The sequence below is a fragment of the Pocillopora damicornis genome, chromosome 12 (assembly GCF_964200805.1).
Source record: "Pocillopora damicornis chromosome 12, jaPocDami1.2, whole genome shotgun sequence".
Lineage (NCBI taxonomy): Eukaryota > Metazoa > Cnidaria > Anthozoa > Scleractinia > Pocilloporidae > Pocillopora > Pocillopora damicornis.
Window position 1 is genome coordinate 12594512 of NC_142681.1, and position 16919 is coordinate 12611430.

General features: G+C 39.4%; 1 protein-coding gene across 1 annotated transcript in view; it reads left to right on the forward strand.

Annotated features, from left to right (window-relative positions):
- The first annotated feature begins 311 nt into the window (after positions 1 to 311).
- Positions 312 to 16919, forward strand: part of LOC113684427 (uncharacterized) — a 40468-nt gene continuing 23860 nt past the window's right edge. Inside the window, exons 1-6 of the mRNA XM_089188597.1 lie at positions 312 to 709; positions 836 to 3954; positions 4289 to 4406; positions 4621 to 4734; positions 4866 to 4979; positions 6810 to 6959. Of these exons, the coding sequence (XP_089044723.1) occupies positions 3601 to 3954; positions 4289 to 4406; positions 4621 to 4734; positions 4866 to 4979; positions 6810 to 6959 (850 nt within the window). The 5' untranslated portion in view covers positions 312 to 709; positions 836 to 3600. The remainder of the gene's footprint in view (positions 710 to 835; positions 3955 to 4288; positions 4407 to 4620; positions 4735 to 4865; positions 4980 to 6809; positions 6960 to 16919) is intronic.

Sequence of the window (16919 nt, forward strand, 5' to 3'; positions counted from 1 at the left end):
TATAGACCTCACTCACCGTGGAGTCTCTGTGGCTCAGTGGTTAGAGCATCGAAGTGCGAAATCCGAGGGTCTGAGGTTGTCTTTGTCCCACGCTCGTGACAAGACGAAAAAAAAAACCTTTCTCTATATATCTGTTGAACTTTAAATCAGTAACAGCTGGTTTATTCCTGTTCGAAGAATATCAACGAATACAATTTTACCCTTTATAAGGAATCCAACCAGGTTCTTACGTTGTGATCGAACTACTTTCATAAGTAATTCAAGTGATTTTCAATTTTTAATAAACGAACACCTCAATCCCTTGTTTTGGCCTAATTTCTAGAATCTCTTGAAATAACGCTGAAATTCTTTCGTCTTGGGAGATCTTCAAGAGACTAAAAATAACCAAAATAACCCTTAAAAAATAACTTAACCTTGAAATTAACCTCAAAATAACTCTTGAGAACAAGAACTTCTAAAAGTCGAGCCATTCTTGTCAGTTCATATTAAGTAAATTAATTAAAATTATTTCGAGCACATATGAGACACAACAATCTTTTTTTCCTTGCAAATTTATTGAGACAGGTTAACCTTCTCATTAAGTTAATCTAGCTTCCCTGCTGTAGCTAGGTATAAGTAAACTTTCAATTCAGTTTGATTATTGGAAAAAGAGTCACAGAAGCTATTGATTTCATGCCTGCTTCACCCTGCAGTACATTTTGTCTTAATGGTGAGATATCGTTTCATGGGTTTGATGGTAAATAACGCACATTTTATTTTACTGTGAATGTGATGCCTTGAATGGATATCTTAGTCACTATTTTGCTTAAAATGAACTGTATTTTTATATTATCAGCAGATGGAGGGCAGTAAATTATTTGTCATCTTTCTACTGAGTACCGACGTTTCGTATGGTGCTGAAAACTTCATACGAGATGACGAACGAGGAGAACGACACGCATATTTGGTGAGGAATCCTGCAATCCGACTTAGTTCTGCGATTCTGGATAGTTTTATAGTCTCCGAGCCCATGGGGTGTGTTTTTCGATGTATTAGTCACCAAGAATGTTATTCGGTAAATTTTGCTGCGGTTTCACATGACGGAAGGTATATGTGTGAGCTATTGACCGCGGATAAGTTTCAAATCTCCAGCAATTTTTTTCATAGCGTAAGCTTCGACCATTATAACATGATGGTAAGTGCGAAATAATATGCCGTTTTAACAAGTGGTTGTAATAGTAACCCATCAAGCCGAGAAAATTTGGTACATCACATGACCGTACGACCTACAGAACATAAAAACATGCGCGAACAATTGAGTCGCGCACAAAAATCTTGGCTTTTCAAAATATACAAGGGGGAAGGCAAAGGTAATACACTTGCGTGCTTACGCGTGTAAGGAAATCGTATGAGCTTGCGCTAATTGACGTAATTATGATGAGGTGCTCATACTCCGTAAGGCTAGTTGATGTGAAGTCCGAGCAAACAAAGGATTTGTAACCTCAGATTTTGAGAGGAAATTCATACTGATTGAGTCGTAGTTGAAATTAATGCCTGAAATTAATGGAAAGCCTCCTCTTTCAAGTCGTAGTCTCACTTTGACCGGATTAATCTTTAGGGATATATACGTCAATGTAGCTTTATTGTATTTTAATATATTTCCTGCTTTTCTTCTCCTCTACATATTTGCACCAATAACCCAGTCATTATCACCATCATGTTAACTCTCATTGTTCGCTGAACCTATTAAAGAATGAAACCTTTTTTCATTGTTAAATGAAAGAAGAAAAGCCAATCACTTGTTCTTATCAAGAGACATTTGTAATATTTACAACTGTAACGCTTTCCTCCATCTGTAGCTGTTTGGTTAGCCCAAAGAGAAATTCATCCTTTTCTTGAAGGTCGTGTTTTGGACATTCATATTCGAAGCGAATGTTGCAGCGATCCAGGAATAGCACCCCCCTGTGGTAACGCTTACATTAAGGTGGATGGGACAGATTATTCTCCTCAAGGAAGAGGATATAACGTTGTTGTTGTGAATGGTGAAACAGGTAATTGATAGACTGCAGAACTGAAGTCATTACTTTTCGTGCTATTGTTTATTTTCATTGCAACCCTACTTGTTATTTTCTTGTATTCACCTGTCGAGCGAAGGCAAACACCAGGCGGGCCGAGGCAGAATTCACTCTTGTAAAACGGAGCCCGTTCTCCAAGCTATGTAATCGACAACACCAGAAATCATTTCTTCTTCTTTCATAGTCTCTATTTGGTGGTTAAAGCAAGCGGGACAAGCAAATTGTACTCGGATTGTGGAAGTAAAGAAAAAAAAAATAGCCTAATTAAGGAAAAGTTTTTTCACCGCTCCCACTTCAAGGTGCTGTCAATAGACACCACGCTGAAGGAAAAACGAAGACCATTACCTTATAGGTTCGCATATTTAAAGCAAAAGAAAAAACCGAAAAGATATATGAAGATTTGACATGTTGACTTATTTTTTTATGTCGTGTCTTCCTTGAGGCAAGATCATTTTTAGCAGCCTTGAAATGTTGCATATAGCCCGAAAACAATAACGGCCATTGTGCTTCATATTTCCGAAACTTTTCATTCAAGCGATGATTTTATGATTTAAGGTTGCCAAGAGTTGACTTTGAAAACACTTTAGCCCGGAGCGATGACATTGTCTTTGCGGTAGTCTCACACAATCCAAGTTTTTCTCGACATAACCCAGAAAGGTTCACCTCTCTCGATTTTTGAACTGAATGTACCCTGATTAAATCTAATGTTCTTTTATTCCAGTACTATTGTCCACAGAGAGCTCACAAAAATTTGAGAACGTAAAAAAAACTAGGTTGAATTAGACTACACCTTTTTCAGAACGTTCTCGTGATATAAATAATTCTGTAAGGACTGAAAACTTTAAATTAATCACAGCAGGTTAGTTCCGACTTAAAGAAATGTCAAAGAATTCAATTTTATTCTTGACAGAGAACTTAGCCTGATTGTTATGACGCAATCGGAACACTTTCATTGGTAATTTATATGGTTTTTAAATTTTCAACAGACAAACACTTCAATCCCATGTTTTGGCCCTATTTTAATGAACTCTTGAAAAACTTTTTAAGTCTCTCGTTTTGCGGGATCTCCGGGGGACATAAAAATAAGCAATGATTATTTTGATTCGACATTTAACCCATAAGAGGAACTCCGATAAGTCTAACCATTCTGGTTGGGCCTTTAAGTTATTAAGAATCTACTCAAAGGATTCTTTCAAGAATATTTTCGACACAACATTTTCGTTTTCCTTGCAATTCTCTTCATGGGTTAGATTGCTATGTAAATTAATTTAGCTTCTCTGCGGTCGTTATCATAAATAAACTTTCATTTAAGAGTAACTAATTAACTATAACTAATGAGTTCTTACTCATTTGTGTGTGCGGTACGTTATTGATTTGGTGCCTGTTTTTGCATGCGGTTCGTTTTATGTCTTAATGGTAAAGAATTATTTCAAGGGTGTGATGGTAAATTGCAAACTTGAAATGATACAGCGGATGCAATACATTGAAAGTGTGTTCCTGTCAATGTTTTGTTTGAAATAAGCGATTTTCTTTCTGCCGTTGGAAGATGGAGAGCAGCAAATTACTTGTTACCTTTGCCTTTCTACTGTCATTACCACTGAGTAATGACGCTTTCCTCGGTGCTAAACACTTCAATCGAGATGACAAACGAGGAGAACGACATGCACATTTTGTGAGAGATCCTGCAAAGCGACTAAATTCTTCTATTCTGGATAGTTTCACGGTTTCCGAACCTATGGGGTGTGTTTTTCGATGTATTGGTCACCGAGAATGTTATTCGGTAAATTTTGCTGCGGTTTCACATGACGGAAGGCATACGTGTGAGCTGTTGAACGCGGACAAGTTTCAAAACTCCAGCAATTTTCTTCATAGCGTAAACTTTGACCATTACAACATTAAGGTAAGTGCGAACGTATTTCGTTTAACTACGTTCTATGAGGCATAAATGTTGTGTATTCATTTTAATTTCATGTACTACAAAAAGGGAAATTCGTGTTCACCCATATCAATTTTGATATAATCTCCGTGAACAATTGATTATCATTTTCCTTCTGGATATTGATGGCGACAGGGGGTCGAAAAAATGGAAATTTAGGGAAAGAGAGTGCTGGCTTTGTTTCTTTTCGTGCGTTTGGCCAGGCCCTGACAGAGTGAGTTTGGGAAGATTACGTTATCTACTTTGTTCTTATTAGTGCTGTGTTATTTTAAGAAATATTTTTTGTCTTGTGGAATAGAGCCCCTGCATGAGCAATCCCTGTCTAGACGGAGCCTTATTCTGTCGACCAATTTACCAGCAAGACGATTATCAGTGTGTCTGCAAACCAGGTTTTACTGGACACTACTGTGAAACGGGTGAGTTATTAAACTGAGCTGTATTTTTCATGTATCATTTTTTAATGTTCTAATCTCTCCCCCCCTCTACCCAGACATCTCATAGACCTCTCCCATGAAAGGATAAACAAGCCAGCATAGATTCTTTAAGATTTACAGACTGCGACAAAACACGGTTGATTCACTGTTTTAATATTTACTAATAACGTGTTTATAATTAAATTTTCTCTCGCAGATATTAACGAATGCTCCAGTAATCCTTGTTTAAACGGAGGAGTTTGCAATGACCAAGTGAATGGATATGTATGTGCCTGTCTTGCTGGATACACTGGCCTTCACTGTGGAACAAGTAAGTAAGGGAACCAGATTGAATTTTTTACACTTCGATGGATGGATTTTAAGTGGGATATCAACATTACTTTTTAACTTGTTGAAAAGTGTGCCAAATAAATCATCATTAATTGTTCTACCTTCACAAAGATATCAACGAGTGCTCCAGTAATCCCTGCTTGAATGGAGGTACTTGTACTGACCAGGTTGATGGATATGTCTGTTCCTGCATCGCTATGTACACAGGGCCACGATGTGAGACTGGTATGTAAACAAAATTTTGTATTTGATCTGATTTGATTTGATTTGATTTGATTTCATGACTACTGCGTAAAAGTATGGGCCTCGTTATTTTTGCTGCGAGAAGATTCATTGAACGAGTTACATCACATTCAAAGGACGAATTTCAAAATATTTGAAGTTTCTGAAACGTTTTGACATTGAGCAGGTTCATAGGCGAGCCACCTGATGGATTTTGAGTTTAAAGCCTCGCCAGATGCCGTGTTGAGACAGATTGCTTGCATTGAATATATTGCCCCTCGTTTACGATAGAGATATCATGGATCATGTTTTCTTTTATAAGACCGGTTACGGCTATATTGATATTGACGCTCGTGACGTAAAGGATTGAGTCGGTCAAAGGTAACATGCTCGCCGCGGCCAGTCCGCTGGTTGCTTACTGTCAAGTAATTTTTTAATTTACTGTCAAGTAATTTTCAAGCTCCATATTTTTTTCGTACTGTAAAATTGTATAATACTATGTGCAATGTTGCAGAATTCCTTAGTAATTTTATCTCTTGGGAAAAATCTTTTAACTTTAGTTTCTGATTTGGACGGGATCTATTCTTGGTTTATCTCAACGGATTTTTAATGTCACCATCTTAATGTCACCGCCTCTTGAAGGCGAAACTTTTCCTAATGAAAGGCATTTGTAACAGTTGCGAAATTTTTTATCAACGTCTCTCAATAAACGGTTCCTTTAGAAACCACCAAATGCTAAAAAAGTGAACCGGCCCTCGGAAGTTGACAAAGAAGAAAAATAAAAGTTATAAAGTTATAATAATTCAATAACTATTTTGGCTTTCACATACTACTACAGACGTCCAATTTTCATAGGCCAGTCAAGATACTAAACCAAAAGAAAGTAGTTTGAAGCGAATTCGAAGCGCACTTTGGGCAATTTGAGCACCTGTTAACTCATCGATGGTCGCCAAAGAATTGAGAAAATTTAACAGCGAAAATTTTGTTTGCGTTTCGGGAACTACCTTAAGGGTGTGCTCCTTAATCAAAACGTCAGCTGTTAGAAATCCGGAGAAAGAGCCTTTAACGATTATGCTTCCTTCTGCAACAACATTGGTCGAAAAATTCGAATGCGGCCGTCGGAGGGAACAAAATAGAAGAAAGGACGCCAAGTCGCTTTCAGCAAAATTTCGCGCGCATTCTAAATTTCGCATCATCAAAACTGAAAAATGAGTAGAAGTTCAAATTCTAGGCTATTATATGATATAAGTTTCATTAGGTTTGATTACGAATTGTGTTTGTAAGGAAAAATCTCGTGTTAAAGGTCACGTCGACATTCTTTGTGCTCTAAACAAAGAAAGGACGCCAAGTCTGTGTCTATAAACTTCGCTGTTTTTATACGTGCTCTTTGTAGCAGTATTTCTCAGCCTTTATTTGATATAAGTTTCATACCATTTCATAAACATCGGCGAAAATCACTTGGCGAATATCACTCGGCGAAAGTCACTTTGGTTTGGCTTTACGCAAACTGATCATAATCTTCGTGATATCAACAAGTTTTATTACATTTAACGATTAACGTTTAATTAATTGAGAGGCTGCACAGAACTTCTGAGTCCCTCTTCTTTTCGCAATATACTACTACATCTTTCTTTTTATTTGATTTGAGTTTCACACGACAGGTTTCACGTAAAGAGAAAGTCAAATCGCCACCAGTGGCGATTGAACTTAAGGCGTGTTTTGTGGTGACGAGTTTGTTGTAATGGCAATTTGACCGTAAACCTGATGAAAATCCTACATTTATGACTGCTAAGTCACCCTAACTAGAAAGTAATCCTTTTCCTTTACTTGCAGTTCGTGTTTTGGACATTTATATTCGAAGCGAAGGTTGCGACGATCCGGGAAAAGCACCCAATTGCGGCAAAGCTTACATTAAGGTGGATGGGACGGATTATTCTCTTCAAAAAAGAGGATTTAACGTTGTTGTTGTGAATGGTGAAACAGGTGATTGACAGACTGTGGAACTGGAGTTGTTAATTTATCTTCATTATTTTTTTCCCGCGTTTTTCATTCGAGCGCAGGCAAGCCCTAGGTGTGCCGAGAATGAGTCACATTTATTGGAGAGGTTTGTTTCGCGGCGGAAGAGAACGAACGTATAATATCTTCCGTTATTAAGAGGACATTTTCATTTGCCTTTGTGTTCACCCGCCTCAGAAAGGGAAGAAAACCGACAGATGTTCTCCAAGTTTCGTGACAGCCAGAAAACGTTGACAATTTTCTTTCGTCTCGCCCCTTACAAACGCCATTCGAATGGATTGCGAGCGTAAAATAAAACAGACATCATGGACAGGTGTCGTCCCTGTAAAATGCCGAATTGAGCATTATGCCGAAAAGAGTAAGACACATATATTATGACTGATTATGTAATTGGAACCATGTTGTCACTCAATATTTGTCACGAAATTGCGGATACGATACGGATAAGATACGGCTTCGTCGAACTGCCTTATTTTGGTGACGATAAAACTTTAAGAATGCCAGGTTGTGAAAATGATAAGAGTAAATGGAAGATAAATTGAATGCGTAATACCCATCACTACCGCGTTGTAATCACACAGTGATGGTGGTGGGTGATTTCAAACAAAATTTACGAAAACCTCGGTTTTGGTGAAGATGATCTGCGATTGCTGATAATCAGAAGCGCTTAAAAAAATATCAAAATCACTAGACATTTGTAACTTGCTGCTCAAGTTGCAAAATCCTTCACGATGTCCCTGTATTAAGATATCAAAACTTCTCTCTAAAAAAAAATAAAAGACGATGAAAGAGCTAAACTATTTGAATTTTAACCTCAAAACGTGTAACTTCATGTCAGGCAAGCTTCATCATTCGCAACTGTCAGATATATAGGCCGAGGAACAACGATAACAGTATCACAACAGTAACAGAAAAGAGCTATATCCCAATGTTGAATCCAGTGCTAAACTAGAATTCACTCTTCTCAGAGAGAGAGAGTTCTTAAATAGGATCGAAAATCCACAGATCTTCTGTCTGTATCGAGCCCTAATAGAGTACGTGACTTGAGGTCAATCTTAATTAGCATGTGCACTTTCTGTGAGTGCCTAACAGAGTTCGAGGCTTGAGGCAATTTTTCTTGACATGTGCGTTTTCTGTGCGTGCCGAATAGAGAATGAGACTTGTAGTCAACCTTAATTGACACGTGCGTTTTCTGAGCGCGCTGAATAGAGTGCGAGAAGTCATTCCCACTCGACATGTGAGATTTCTGAGCGTGCCGAATAGAGTGCGAGACTTGAAGTCAATCTTACTTAACACGTGCGTGTTAATTAGAGTTAGCGACTTACGAAGTCATTTTCACTTGACGTGCGAGATTTCTGACCATGCCAAATTAGTAGACTTGAGGTCAGTCTTAATTAAGTCGGTTAGTCAATCCACCTCAACAAGTGCGTTTTCTGAGCGTGCCGAATAGAGTGCGGGACTTAAGGCAATATTACTTGACATGTACATTTTCTGTGCGTGCTGAATATGTGCGAAACTTGAGGCAATCTTGCTTGACATGTGCGTTTTTTGCGTGCCGAATAGAGTACGAGACCTGACGTCAGCCTTACTAACCATGCGCGTTTTGTGCGTGCCGAATAGAGTAAGAGTTTGTAGACAATTTCATCGACATGCACGTTTTTTGTACGTGCCGAATAGAGTGCGAGACTTGAGGCGATCTTGCTTGACATATGCAATTCTGTGCGTGCCGAGTAGAGTACGATTGTTGTAGTTAATCTCACTTGACGTGTGCGTATCTGTGCGTGCCGAACAGAGTACTAGTTTGTTAATAATCTCACCGACATGTGCGTTTTTTTGTGCGTGCCGAATAAAATGCGAGACTTGAGGCAATCTTTTTTGAAATGTGCGTTTCTGTGGGTATCGAATAGAGTGCGAGACGCATTCAATCTTTCTTGACATATGCAATTCTGTGCGTGCAGAATATATACGATTGTTGTGATCAATCTCACTCGACATGTGCGTATCTGTGCGTGCCGAACAGAGTACGAGAATTGAAGTCCGCCTTACTTAATATGTGCGTTTTGTGTGCGTGCCAAATAGAGCTCGAGACTTGTAGTCAATCTCATTTAACATGTGCGTTTCGTGCGTGCCGAATAGAGTGCGAGTGTTGTAGACAATCTCACTCGACATGTGCGTTTTCCGTAAGTGCCGAATAGATTGCGAGACTCGATCAATCATAGATGACATATGCGTCTTCTGAGCTTGTCGAATAGAAAGCAAGACTTGAAATCAATCTTGCTCGACATGGGTGTTTTCTGTGCGTGCTGAATAGAGTGAAAATTTTGAGGCAATCGTACTTGAAATATGCGTTTTTCTGAGTGCTAAATAGAGTGCGAGACTTGAAGTCAATCTTATTTGACATATTCATTTTCTGAGCGTGCCGAATAGAGTGCGAGACCTTAAGTCAACTTACTTGACATGTGGATTTTCTGTGCGTGCCAAATAGTGTGCGAGACTTGCTGCAATCTCACTAAACATGTGTGTTTCCTGAGCGTGCCGACTAGAATGTAAGATTTTAAACCAATCTTACTTGACATGTACGTTTTCTGTGCGTGTTGAATAGAGTGAGATCAGTAGTTAATTCTAATGACTGGAAGGTGTGGTGCGAGTTTTTCTTCAAACACCGAAACCAACTCTTTTGGAAGAGCAACTCTGATAAACTCAGATAAAGGGCAAACCAAGATTCAGAAGAATGGTTTCTATGTTACTTGGAATACAAAAAAAAAGATTTGGTGTTAATTGCAAATAGGACCCGAACTTAGTGTTCATTAAGTATTGTTAACGTGCGAAGAATTTAGTGTGATCACCTTTCTTTACGCAACGTTATGTAATTAGCATTAAAAAAATATGTTCATGTTTCTTAGGTTAGGTTAAGTTAAGTTAGTTAGTAGTTGTGTATCTAGCGAAAAGTTTTTTCACGTTCTTTTTAAAATGTTGTTCTTTGCTTAAACACAACAAAAGTAGGGTAGGGATATGTGTGCGCCACATCGAGAGAAATCGAACTTTCGGTTCAACCAACAATTTTCCTTTTACAGATACATATATATATATATATATATATATATATATATATATATAAACATATATATATACATATATATATAAATATATATATACATATATAACTAACTGCAGACAGTACTTTTTTTTTTTTTTTAAATAAAAGCCTGGAGACCAGGCAGTTTTATTTCGTCAATGATATCTATTTACAATTCTAATTGATTAAAGTATTCGAATTCAATTATGAGTTATTTAGGTAATTACAGGTCTCAATTAACTAATGATATTTTCTCTTACAGGCGGCACGAACAGCGCACGGGCTATAACAGCCCGGAGTAAGCGCCCACCTGTAAGAGGTAACAAAGTTCTATTTAAAAGTTTTCTATTTACTATTTACAAAGAGATATTTCAGACCATGTGGGGCGCAAACAGCGCGCGGGCCTGTAGCCCGGAGTAAGCACCCCTCATGGGCGAGATTTAACAAGTTTTATTATATACAAAGGTTCAGGGGGGAGCAAGAGAGGGGAAGAAGGTGGGCTTACCAGCGTCGACCGAACAAAGTACGTTTTTAAAAGACCAAAAATTCCTTAAGGTATCAGTGTCGTTACTAAGAATTCTGAGTTGGACATCTTTCTTAATTAAGTCTATAATCGCGTTGGAGCTCAAAAGAGAACCTTCGAAGGTAGCTTTATTTCTGGCAAGCCAACACCAATATATGATGGTTGCCTTGAGAAAGTTAGATAAGGATATAGCGGTGGTAGATTTGTCTAGGGAAAAAGGGTAGTAGACAGATGTAGGGGAGATAGAGAAGGGGGAGTCGAGTAGAGCACGGAAAAGGGGGGAGAAGTGGTCCCAGACTTTCACAACTCTGGGACATCCCAAGAAGCAGTGTTCAATAGTTTCCGTTTTTCCGCAGATCGCGCATTTGTCATTATTGATGTATCCCCAAGACTTAAGGAGATATCTTACGCGGATCATTCTATGGATCAATAGCCAAATTAGATCGTTCTTCTTGTTTTCAATTAGCTTTAGGCGAGACTTGCGCCACACCCAGGCCCAACGATTGATGGGGCGGTCCATAGCAGACGCCCAAAAACCGGAGCACCGGGGTGCAACGCAGACGGGGTCAAGCAACAAAAGATATAAATTCTTACCGGTGAGTAAATCAGGTAAGGCACCAGTTTTCTGATGCAAGGTACGGAAATTATCTAGACAAAGGCGGTAGTAATTGGAAGGAAGGAAGGAAGAGGGAGCAGAATTGGTGGGAAAAGAAAAACGGGGATCTAGAATAGTTAGCTTATGTCCTAAAAAATATCGAGCTAGGTAATGCCATTTGGATGTGCCAAAGTCATCTCTTAAACTGGAAAAAACAGAAAGGCGCAGGCTAGCGCACTTAGCTTTAAAATTAACGACGTTGAGGCCCCCGGATGATGGGGGCGCACAACAGCGATCGCGACTAACATTTTCCATTTTTCCTCTCCAGATAAAAGGCCAAATGATCGACTTAAAGCTATCGTGCACCCAACGGGGTGGGGGGATGACTTTAGCAACGTGCCATAAACGGCTTGCGCCTAAAGTATTTACAATTAAGGTCCTACCGATAAAAGACAGGTCTCTTTGTTTCCAAAGATTTAGAACCGAACTTAGTTTGTCTAATTTGGCCCGCCAATTGTCGTCGTCGACATTGACGAGGCCGTTTGAGAAGTAGACACCAAGCACTCTCATTTTAGTGACCCATTTGAGGCCATAGGGAGATTCAATTCTAGTTCGCCATTTTCCTAACCACATTGCTTCAGATTTGGACGTGTTCAGTTTAGCGCCAGATCCTTGTTCAAATTTTGATACGACTCGGAGAAGTGAAGAAAGAGATCTTTCGGATTTTAAGATGCAAGTAGCATCGTCAGCGTACTGGGATATTTTATATTGAAGGCCCCCTGCTCCGGGGAGCAGGAAACCTTCAATATCTTTACAATTACGGATTTGCGTTGATAATACTTCTGAAACTAGCACATAAAGGAGAGGAGATAATGGGCATCCTTGTCTCACCCCTCTTCTTAAGTGGACAGGGGGGGACAGGGAGCCATTAACAATGATTCTAGAGAAGGCTTTAGAATAAAATAGCTCGACCCACCCACAAAAGGAGGGGCCGAAACCAAATTTACGCAATACTCTCATCATGAATTCGTGGTCAACTCGGTCAAAAGCTTTTTCTTGATCTAAGGAAATGAGAATACCCGGTTCATTAGTTTTGTCAATCATGTCGAGGGCATCACGAAGTAAGGCCAAATTTGAGAAGATAGTGCGGCCGACCACGCCGCACGTTTGGTCTGAATGCACGATGGAGTTCATGACTTTTTTCAATCGTTCAGTGATGATTTTAGATGCTAACTTGTAGTCAGTGTTTAACAAGGAAATTGGGCGCCAATTTTTTGCGAGGCGTCGATCATCTTTTTTGTGGATGAGTCGTAGGAGGCCCTCGTACTGGCTATCCGCGAGGGAGCCAGCAAGAAAGGCCTCGTTCAAAACAGAAAGGAGAGATTCGCTCAAATCGTTCCAAAAACACGAGTAAAATTCTGTTGGGAGACCATCAGAACCGGGTGACTTGCCGGTCTGAAGGCCTTCCAATGCAGTAAGTAATTCTTTATTAGAAAAAGGGCCTTCACATAGATTGCGCTCATAATCAGTCAGTGAAAATTCGAGGCCGTCAATTATTTCAGTTTGAATTTGCATATCAAGAGGATCTTGGGTGAATAAATTCTTGTAAAAATTGGTTAAAATTCTTTCAAGATCATTTTGAGAATTTCTGAGAACACCGTTCTCGTCAAAAAAAGATTCAAAACTATTCATGTCAGCTCGTTTTTTCTCCAGACGGAAGAAATAGCGTGTTGGTTTCTCACCTTCTTCGAACCATTGTGCTCGGGAGCGGACTTTAGCTCCTTCGGCTTCTTTCGAGATCAGAGAGGACAATTGGCTTTCCAAATCGCTAATTACACCTGGGTTATTTAAGCGATTAGAATGTAAAGCGTTTTTAGCATGGGTTAATTGCTTAGTAATTAGGATTCTTTTGGCATTTGCTGTTCTCTGTTTACGGATACAGTATGAAATACTTGTTTTGCGGATTTCAATTTTTAGAGCATCCCACCATTCGCGAAGGGAGGCGAATTCGGGGATTTTAAGCTTAAAGTTGTTAATCGATTTTGACATAATGTTTTTAAATTCTACATCTGAGAGTAAAGAGCTGTTGAACTTCCAAATTCCAGGACCGTGATTAGAAGGGTTAGTCGTTAGTTCAATTTTTACAAAGTCATGATCGGATAGGTCGTATACGCATGGGAGAATATTACATTTCGTTACTAGGGTTAAGCCTTTAGCGACGAGAAAGCGGTCAATTCTAGATGCCTGGGTATGGTCTTTATTAGACCAGGTGAAAGTTACTTTGCGCGGGTTGTTTTTGCGCCAAATGTCTGTAAGTGAGAAGTCAGCACAAAGGGATCGGAGAAGTTTTTGATCAGACAATGGGATGGCGGAACAATTTAATTTATCTAGGACATTGTCCACACAATTAAAGTCTCCCCCGATCACTAGGTCCCCTTGGGGGAGAAAGTAATTGTGCAGACAAGAGAAAAAACTTTTACGATCCGAAATAGTATTGGGAGAGTAAATGTTCACTAAATTTAGTTTAGAATTATAGTAGTCAATGAGTAAGCTCAATATTCTTCCTTCGGAATCGGTCAAAAAACGGATAATTTTGCCTGGAAAGTTTAGAGAAAAGAGGATGGCAACACCGGCAGACCTGCCAGTCCCGAAGGACCACAGACATTTGCCGCGCCAGAGTATTTCGAATTCCTCCGCTTGTTTTTTGCATGAGACATGTGTTTCTTGTAAAAGGATTATGTCACAGTTTGAATAATTTAATTCTTGAATAATTTTTCGACTTTTACTGGAGGACCCGAGTCCTCGCACATTTAGAGAAATTATTTTAAGCTTACTCATTGAATATAAATAAAAAATTAATATCTGTACCGCCTTCTCCTAGGTTTAACTCTCTCCCATCCATCATCATCAGTTTCGGAGCCAGAGTAGTCACGGCGGGAAGATCTATCGCGGCCATCGCGGCCGCGATAATAATCTCGATCGCTTCTATCTCTCTCTCTTCTGTCGTCTCTCCGGTCATCTCTTCGTTCTTCTCGATCGTCCCTCCCTCGCTCGTCTCTTCGTTCTCTTGGTCGTTCTCTTCTACCTTCGTCGCGTTGTTGTTCTCGTTGTTTCTCTTGATCTTGTTGTTTCTGTTGTTCTTGCTGTTCCTGCTTTTCTAGCAATTTCTGTTGTTCTTCTTGTTGTCGCTGTTGTTCTCTCTGTTGTTGTAGTTTTTTCTGCCTTTCTTCTCTTTCCTTGGCGCGCTGGGCTCGCTCTTGTTCCTTTTCCTTTTCAGTTTTAGGTGGCGTTGGCTCACTATCGACGTTCGCGCTGAAGAGCAGGAAGGGGCATTGAGGCATGGAATGGTTGTCCGCTAAACAAACGGAACATCTTGGCGAGTCTTTACATTCTTGAGCTCGATGCCCAGGGCATTCACAATTAAAACAACGGACTGCGGAGCAGTCTTTGGCCATGTGGTCAGTAGCTCCACAATTCCGACAAGCTTTTGGCTGATTTGGGTACCATATTTTGATAGGTTCACCAGCTATGTTGATGTTGGCAGGGATAGTTCGATGTAGCGCCATTCGAGCCGTTCTTACTCCATTCTCGATATGTTGTGCAATTTTGTCGCGCCGAAATGAAAGGATACGACCGTAGTGGCTGAGTCGGCCAATCACGGCAGTGTCGGGTAGTTCAGCGGGGGCTTCATGGATCTTGACGAGGACCAAACGATTTTCGCAGTCGCCCAGGAACACTTTGAGACCGGCAATCACGACAAAAGGTGTTTCAAGAGCGGCTTCTTTAGCTGCACGGCTCTTAAAAGTCACGATCCAAGATCTATTGGACGCCTTTCTCTGGATTCCGGTGATAGCGTCAATATCGATTTCTGCCGCGTCAAAAGCTTCGAGAATTATTTGCGATGTGACGGTTGTATCAACGCTAAAATAAATAGAGCGATCCTTCGTGATTCTACTTTGACTAGGAGCATTCAAAAAAGGCACGGCCTGAAATTTCACACCCTTATTTTCCAGATTTTTTAGTACCTCAGGGATTTCGATTTCCACGTCTTCGCCCCAGGACTGTGAACCTTCTACCACGCTTGCGTCTACGACGTCTCCTGGATTCGCTGTCGAGTTATCTGTAGTAAACTGGCTGATATTTTCACTTTCCTGGCTGTCCATGTTGACCAATTGCTGCAAAAGCAAGGAAAATAAACTTTTCATAAGCCTTTTAACCTTACCCAAGAGGCCGAGAAGCTTTCAGTACTGTTTCGGCCTTCTGGGCCTCATCAGTGCAGTGCTGATGCTAGGATGGAGGTAAGGCTATATAGCCACCCCAAGTGATCTCACATATGTGGTATCATCTAAGCCATGCCAGAGTGCTCAAACTAGAAAAACTAGTGAGCATGCATATACATATATATATACATATATATATATACATATATATATATATATATATACACACATATATATACATATATATATACATATATATATATATATATACATATATATATATATAGCTCTTTGGCATACAAAGCTTTGCTTTCATGTCCAAATTGAGCACTCTACTAGGATGAGTCATTGCTGCTAGCATTATGCATGCTCACTAGCTTTTCTAGTTTGAGCACTCTGGCATGGCTTAGATGATCCCACATATGTGAGATCACTTGGGGTGGCTATATGGTCTTACCTCCATCCTAGCATCAGCACTGCACTGATGAGGCCCAGAAGGCCGAAACAGTACTGTCTGCAGTTAGTTATATATATATATATATATATATATATATAACTGCACTATATATATATATATACTATATATATATATATATATATATATATATATATATACTATATATATATATATATATATATATATATATATAGGAGGTACTCGCCGAGGAAGCAATAAAGTTCCTATTCACGGAACGGGAAAGCTGTGACTATGATATAGTTATGGGTAAATCGCCACGTGAGGACGAGGCGTTAAACACCTTTTACTTCGAAAATATGGAACGAGCTGCTTCCAAGATTCAAACATTCGTCTATGGGAGTTAAAAAAGTTAGAGGTAGATTCGAATATAATATCAAATGAAGAGATCTGTGGAGAAAACTCTTCGAACAATAAGATATGATGACGTAGCTTGCCTAGCGATTGTACTTCTGAACATATGGTCGCGGTGATACTCGCAATAAAGCAGAAAATTAATATTAGGAGTGCATGCACTATTTTGCCATCCTGATAAATTCTTAACCTGTTTTGATAAAAAAAATATGCGGAGAGGATCGCCCGCAAATAACTGACTGGATTCTTATTATATCTAAGCAGCTCGAGTCAGTTCCATTAAAGAGAAAGAAATGATATATGCTGTTGTGAAAACGAAATCGTCGAGTTCTTTTAGGTTCACTAGTAGTCTCTTCATCGGCTATCACATTCTTCACCTATTCAAACATTTCACCAACTTTGGTGAATATTAATATGTTGTCTTTTCCTAATATTTGTATTATCTCTCCCTTGAAAGCTTATTTCGATTATGTTGCAAAGCCATTTGTTACAATAAATAAAATTTCCATTGTAGGACCTTGTTGTTGTCCTTGTTCTGTTGGGAAAATTGTCGCTACCTAAATTTAATAACGCTAGTTGAGTTTTGGTTAAACAAGGTAAGAATTAGGAGACTCAATTTACGTAAAGTTACGCTCGGGGATGTAAGCGTCTTGTGAGCTGTTCTGACTTTTGTTAAAACGAGAC